This window comes from Suillus clintonianus (assembly GCF_016758775.1).
Source record: "Suillus clintonianus strain FC179 chromosome Unknown DEU56scaffold_143, whole genome shotgun sequence".
NCBI lineage: Eukaryota > Fungi > Basidiomycota > Agaricomycetes > Boletales > Suillaceae > Suillus > Suillus clintonianus.
This window is the reverse complement of record NW_024539367.1, coordinates 98,631-105,797: the sequence shown is the minus strand read 5'-3', so window position 1 is coordinate 105,797 and position 7,167 is coordinate 98,631. Positions and strand designations below refer to the sequence as shown.

General features: G+C 49.0%; 2 protein-coding genes across 2 annotated transcripts; both read right to left on the bottom strand.

The window, feature by feature from the left end:
- Window positions 1–1,785: 1,785 nt before the first annotated feature.
- Window positions 1,786–2,393, bottom strand: DEU56DRAFT_918775 (uncharacterized protein; the record flags this gene model as incomplete). Its single annotated transcript, XM_041358169.1, has 3 exons — window positions 1,786–1,857; window positions 1,913–2,121; window positions 2,180–2,393. 3 exons carry the CDS (start codon window positions 2,391–2,393, stop codon window positions 1,786–1,788), a joined length of 495 nt encoding a protein of 164 aa, XP_041202291.1.
- Window positions 2,394–5,239: 2,846 nt separating this feature from the next.
- On the bottom strand, window positions 5,240–6,734 carry DEU56DRAFT_918774 (uncharacterized protein; the record flags this gene model as incomplete). Its single annotated transcript, XM_041358168.1, has 5 exons — window positions 5,240–5,605; window positions 5,676–5,866; window positions 5,907–6,147; window positions 6,192–6,649; window positions 6,698–6,734. 5 exons carry the CDS (start codon window positions 6,732–6,734, stop codon window positions 5,240–5,242), a joined length of 1,293 nt encoding a protein of 430 aa, XP_041202290.1.
- Window positions 6,735–7,167: the final 433 nt, after the last annotated feature.

The following is a 7,167-nucleotide window of genomic DNA, read 5'->3' as shown; positions in this document are numbered from 1 at the left end:
TCTCGTCAGATCCTACCTCGTGCCCCTGTTGGAACCATGCGGGAGATAGATTGATGCATCCGGGAGTCAGGACATCATTTTCTGAGCTTGGTTTGAACCACTCTTGATTTGTATGCCAAATCCCATCGAGCTTCACACTTTTTCCGAGCATGGGAGAAAGCAAATCTGAGGCCGCTGTAGGAACAAGTTCCTGGTTAGGCTTACTTTACCCCTATTTACCTTGCTTGTGTTGGCACTTGGATAGCTTACATAATCATGTTGGTCTTTACCTTTACCCTCACCTGGAGTGACTTTGAATGCAGTTTCCCTTACTCTCTCTCCCTCTCTGAGCTCTGAGCCTGGTCCAGAAACCCTGGGTCTTACACTGTCAACACTCTGACATAGCAGCTAGGCAGCAAGACCCAACACATCAGATTCTCTCAATCTGAATTGTTGTACCCACAACTGGAGCCCACCGCGAGGGTTTCTTGTTTCTAGGCTCTCTATGCTCACCAATTATCACCCTACCATCCCTACTCCAAGCCTTATTCAACCACAGTCACTCTTTCATCAGTTTTCAGCATCACCTCCTCCCCCCTCCGCACAGATAAGCGATTTTCCCACGCGTTCTTCGACCGGATCTCTCGCAAATTCAGATTCGGATTCCCCTCGTTCAGGCCGTCATTTTGAGCCCTGGGTCACCCCATTTGGAGTAGAAGTGGTGGAGATATCGGGTTTTTCGTGTTTTTGAGAGGTTGAGGAGAGATAAGGTTGTTGTGGGAGTACCAAGGCCTGTCTATTCTAGCTCTTTTGGTCGTCCAGCATCCCTCTGTGGCTCTGCCCATCGCCCTAATCCGCTTCCTGAGATGACCAGCCAGTCCCTCCCTACTGCCTACCCCTTCCTCCTGCCCCCTCATCGCCCTATACGCGTTTTTCCTATTTCACCAGCCCATTTCGCATCGGAACCCCATCGACCCCACACCCATTTTGAAGCTCTCGTTCACGCCGACCTATCCACCGCATCCGTTTCCCAATTGGTCCACGTCTCCCCTCGCTATTCGCACTTCTCGCAATTTCCGCCCTTTTTCGCTATTTCCCCCATAACTTTCCCAATTCTTCGCCAATCTCCGTCAACCCCGTATCCATTTTGAAGCTCTCATCCACGCCGTCACATCCGCCACATCCGCTTCTCAATATGTCCGCCCCTTCACACGCTATCCGCATTTCTCGTGTTTTCCACCCCCCTGACCAATTCCTCTATAACTCGCCCATTCCTTCGCCAAACCCAGTGATCCCAATACTCATTTTGAAGCCCTCGCTCGCCCCTATCCATCCAGCTACTCCCCATCGTCATCCGTGCAGCCCTTACTCCGCTTTTTGCCGTTTTATCCTCCGAAGTCCTCCAGTACAGTCCTGGGGGCCAAGTTTTTGCCGTTTTGCCTGACCCTCACTCACTGACGCGGTTCACATGACAACAGTAGTCTGTGAAAACAGGTGTGTGGGGATCATCAGGTCAGTTTTCTCAAGTTCAGTTTAGTTTTGGCTGTATTGTGGAAATGACTGGGGACAGTCATGATTTAAAGGTCCCATGAGATGTAGGAACAAGTTCCTGGTTAGGCTTACTTTACCCCTATTTACCTTGCTTGTGTTGGCACTTGGATAGCTTACATAATCATGTTGGTCTTTACCTTTACCCTCACCTGGAGTGACTTTGAATGCAGTTTCCCTTACTCTCTCTCCCTCTCTGAGCTCTGAGCCTGGTCCAGAAACCCTGGGTCTTACACTGTCAACACTCTGACATAGCAGCTAGGCAGCAAGACCCAACACATCAGATTCTCTCAATCTGAATTGTTGTACCCACACCGCCCAAATTTCCTTCTGTAGGTACCATTTGAGGTTCAATATCCATCCAGTAGCAATATATATAACACACCTGGGTGGCATCTGTCAGGGCGTCCGGGAGGTACCATGCGATGATTGCACCGGATGCATCAACAATTGTCGCGGGTACGTCGATCAACTTTGTGCCCTCATGGCCAGGAGGACACCTCTCCAGCAACCTCGCCTCTCTCTCTTCATTATGTCCTGTGTCCTTCGGGGAGATCAATTTGCTATATCTTGCAACATCCATAGGCATCTGAACTGTGATGAAGCAATTTCACTGATCAAACGAATTTTCCGAATCTGCAGGAAGACTCACTGGGATTTTTATATGCCTTTATGAGCCGATCAACCAATTGATCACAAGCCATCACCAGATCAGTGTCTAGGTTCGGAGAAGGTATGACTGGGTCTCCTCCTGTCTTCTCTGCATTGAACTTCTGTTCCGTATAATCACATGCCACATGAGTGACACCCAGGGCCCAAGTGTTCAAGATGGTTATTTCATCTTCGGAAGTGGAAGAAACATCCATGATTGAATTGATCTTGTGAGATCAGAAGCTGAATCCTGGATGTCCGCACTTTGGTGTTCAAGGGGGTGGAGATAGAGAGGATCAGATAAGGGAGCCTTGGATGATCTTAGATTTCAAAGTTCTATTATCTATTATCATCTATTGCTCAACAAAATACCACATGATTGGAAGTCTGTTGGATATCTGACATTTGTTTGTTGAGACCCGGGCCCCAGATCTTGGTACACTTCACTCGATTTTCGATACCCAGGACTCCATAGCCGGAACTCGACTCTCGGTTTTCGGGTCTCGATGGTTGGGACTCGATGTTCGGGACTCAAAACGTGTAAAAATATGGTTTTCACATTTTGTGTTTTGAGTTTTGAGTTGTCTCTCGATGTTTGGGACTCAATAGTCGGGACTTGATACTCAATAATCCGGATTCGATAGTCGGGGCTCGGATCTCGGGTACACTTCACTCGATTTTCGGTAGTCGGAACTTGGCATTTGGCATGTGGTAGGCTTGGATGATGTTGGCTCTCAAAGATCTATTATCATCCATTGCTCAATGAAATACCAGATGATTGGAAGTGTGATGCATATCACATATTCGTTTGTCGAGACCCAGGTCCCGGAACTCGGTACACCGCTCGAGTTTCCACTTCACCCCTTTGCAGATCTCTATGCCATACTGCAAGACCTTCCTCTTCCATCTCAAAGCTTTGATGAACAGGGCCTGGAACAGTGCCATATGACATCATTAGATGACTTTGTGTTATTACCTTCTTTGATTTGGATGATATACAACTACCTGGGCTCCATCATGTCTACAATTATCATTCTCCTGGGCCCACCCGTCTATATTATATACCCCATGTCATGACCAGTGTTTGGATGAGGTATTTATCAAATTTCTCTTTGTTCTCCATCTCAGAATTTCTGGTGAGCAGTTATGGGGAGGAAAAACGACACCTGAAGTTGTTAGCAGGTAGCGACTCACGAACATGGCCCACCTGTCTATCTAATATTCCCTACGTCGGCCCACCTGTCTATGTAATAAATCATTCACCTCACCCTCGGTCTACCCATATTGTTAAGACCGTGTTCAATGGGTCGGACTGGAGGGGCTTAGCTTCAGCTCGTGCGCTGCGCTCTTTACCCGAGTACATGCCCCTAATTTACAGGGGGGGGGGGGTAGATATCATCGGCCGAGGGGTATGGACGGGCCGGACGAAAGAGGGAAGACTACCCGAGACTGCGTCCGGGTAGAAACTAACAAGGTATAGACTACCCGAAGGTAGAGGTGGAGGTATTTAGCCTTAGGGATATAATCCCGAGGCTCGGAGGATCGGACTAGGATAATAATCCTAAGAGCCGAGAGAACACGAGGATTGAACAGAGTCTAAGTTAATATTCGAACTCAGGAAATACTACAGGTTACAAAGGGTTTATATACTGTAGTGTATCCGACGGGTATCCGGCCGAAGCGCAGTCTGACTACCTTTGGCCCACCCATATACATCATAAATACTTTACAGCTCCCTTGGCCCACCCCTATATTATATACCCCATGTCATGACCAGTGTTTGGATGAGGTATTTATCAAATTTATCTTTATTCTCCATCTCAGAATTTCTGGTGAGCAGTTATGGGGAGGAAAAAATGACACCCGAAGTTGTTAGCAGGTAGCGACTCACGAACATGGCCCACCTGTCTATCTAATATTCCCTATGTCGGCCCACCTGTCTATCTAATAAATAATTCACCTCGCCCTCGGCCTACCCATATATCCAATATATGACTACTTTCGGCCCACCCGTATACATAATAAATACTTTACAGCTCCCTCGGCCCACCCATATATCCAATAAATATTTCACCACTCCCTCGGCCCACCCGTCTAAAAAATGGTACCAATATGTCGGCCCACCCGTCTAATATGATATATATCTGGGCCCACCCGTCTATTTGATAACAAGCACCCTTGACATACCCGGCTATTTGATACCCATCTACATAATATCCCACTACCTCGGCCCATCCGTCTATTGAATATTCATGTCCATCAGCCCACTCATCTACTCTACATATTCCCTACATGGGCCCACCCGTCTCTATCGGGAATAATAACATGCCCAGCCCATCCGTCATAATCGAGGATATATCTAACTTCGGCCCATGGTCCGCTGGCCCGTATCATACGGGATATTATGCACGTCCGTTCACTCGTATAATACGGAGATATGTTACTGCAATATGTGTTTAATTATCATCTTTCTACAGTTTGTACCTTTTTTTCCTGATTGTTTTAAATTTATAATTTCTTTAGGTCCGTGTACGTGTCGAACATGCATTTGCTGCATTGAAAGGGCGGTTTCAATCCCTTCGAGATCTCTGACAGAATATCAATTCAGCCGACGACTTGCGTGCCGCTGTCCATTGGATCCAGTGTTGTCTCATACTCCACAATATGATTATCCGGTTTGAAGAAAATCGAGCTCTTACAGAAGCCAGTGGCTCAGTGACATGGGCTCGTCAGGAGGACAGTAACATTCATGGAGCAGAGAATGAAGGACCCGATGGTGATGAGCAAGTGGGTGATAGGTTGTATGAAGGGACTCCGGGTCATGCATGTCGTGAGAGGTTGAAGGATCTCTTACTTGACAGTCCCCACTCAAGAGCAGTGCGAAGAGAAGGCTGAGGAATAGTTACAAACTTTATTGGCAAGCTACTAGTACAGAAGAACATCAGTGTATAGTAAGAACAGTACAACAGGACATGAGTAACATTTGCACAACATATACAACAGCGCGACAGCATGAAAACGGCATGAAACAAGAACAAACGAGACACCGGAAGCATCACACTCAAGACCCAGAATTAGAACTAGTGAGACGAGCAAGCTCGATCTTGAGGCATAGCGTTGCCGCCTCCTCTGCATGCACATTCGCCAATGTGTCATGCACTTTGATCTCGGCTTCACGAAGTCTTATCTCAGCATCTTTGGCCTCCTGGGAACGTTGATGCGCAACGGCAGCTTCGGCATAACCACCCGTGCGTTCAGCTTCGAGGTACTTGTGCTTGTTGAGCTGACGAGCAATATTGTACTTGACCATATACCGTTCGTTCTTCAGCTCGTCTCGAGAAACCCTGTCCAACTGCACTTTCTCGATCTCGTCTTTGTAAGTGTCAACTTGACTCTGAATGTCGGACCGCTGCTTCTTCACCCGCCTCTGTTTTCCCGCGGACGCGGAATTAGCTGGGGACAGTCATGGATGTTGACGCGAGTCCCGACGACGACACCGATGCAGGCTTGGACTGCGAAGATCCTGAAGAACGGCGAGAGATTGGTTTGGGTGACCCAGCGCTAGTGCGCCTCTTCGGATCAGCCATATTGAAGGAGGCGCGACCGTCGCGATGAGACGTTTGCGATGGGCGTGGTAGCACGAATTCAGATTGAGGCGGGGGGGTGATGGGAGGGGAAGGGGAAGGAGCTGGTCATTTTCGACGCAGCACGTGCAGACCTTGGCGGACTGTTGAGGCTGATAGGGTTAGGGTCGTCGTGGTAATCCCGTCGCAGGGGGGGAGGAGGCCTCGGTATATTGTTGAAGGAGAAGTCCATCGTCTCGTCATCGTCATAATCGGGCATGTTGATGTCGGTGTCGTCGAGAGGTGAATTGAAAGTGCTGTGAGAGGGGGCAGGGGGCAGGCCAGAATAAGGTTGATGTGGTTGTTGGCCATACTGCTGATGGCGCTCAGCCCCAGTTGCATAGTCCTGAGGGGCACGGTCAAAATGGTACTGATTGTGGGGAGGCTGACCGTCGGAAGAAGAGGAATAAGAAGGACCGCTTGAGGGAGGGTAAGGATGACCGCTCGAGGGATGGGGGGGCTGACTGCTGGAGGGAGGGTAAGGATGGCCGCTTGAGGGATGGTAAGGGTGGCCGCTTGAGGGAGGAGGGTAAGGCTGACCACCTGCAGGGGGGTAAGGCTGACTGCTGGAAGGATGCGGGGGCTGACTGCTGGAGGGATGTGGGGGCTGATTGATAGGAGGGGGGGCTGAGATTGAGGGGGGGGCTGAGACTGTTGAGCGTTAAATTGAGCGCTCCCAGAGCGCAGGGTGTCAGAATAGGAGCTGCCCGCCATACGCAAGATAGAAAAAAAGTTTGCCGAATGGTCGACCCCTGGGCGTGATGAGATGGTCTTGAGTGATAATGCCGGATTCCCCCCCATGATGCCAGCAAGGTCATCATACCAGGGGAATTCCTTTGAGATTTGCGCTGTGAATTTAATCAATTAGACTATCATAAATAGAAAGAAATACTTACCACGTAAATTCTGGGCGGTGGTTTCATCCTGCGGCATGATACCAGGCACCAGTCGCAGTTCAACTTGTCATGGCCTTGACGATACCTTTTCGCAAGGCTTTAAACTGAATATTATTAGTGTACATGACAAGAATGGACAGGAAAAAACATACCCAATGATGTGATTGCTCGTTGAGTCTCTGAACTTGTCCGGCCCAGCCGCATAGTAGCCCGCATATTCTTCATCACGCTCAAAGACATGCTTTGCGATAACGGCGCACAGCGGAAACCTTATCCTTGCCCGAGGGGCAGGTCACCATCATCCTGCGATTGCTTCCCGTCCGAGTAAAATAGGGATCCGGCAGTCAGCTGGGTGTTCGCGGAGGTGGTCGATAATCATTTGGGTGTGGAAAGGCACAGACTGCCATTGGATTGTGAATCTGGGCTGATCAGAGCCACTACCGGCAGCAGTACTTCATGTGCCTCGACTT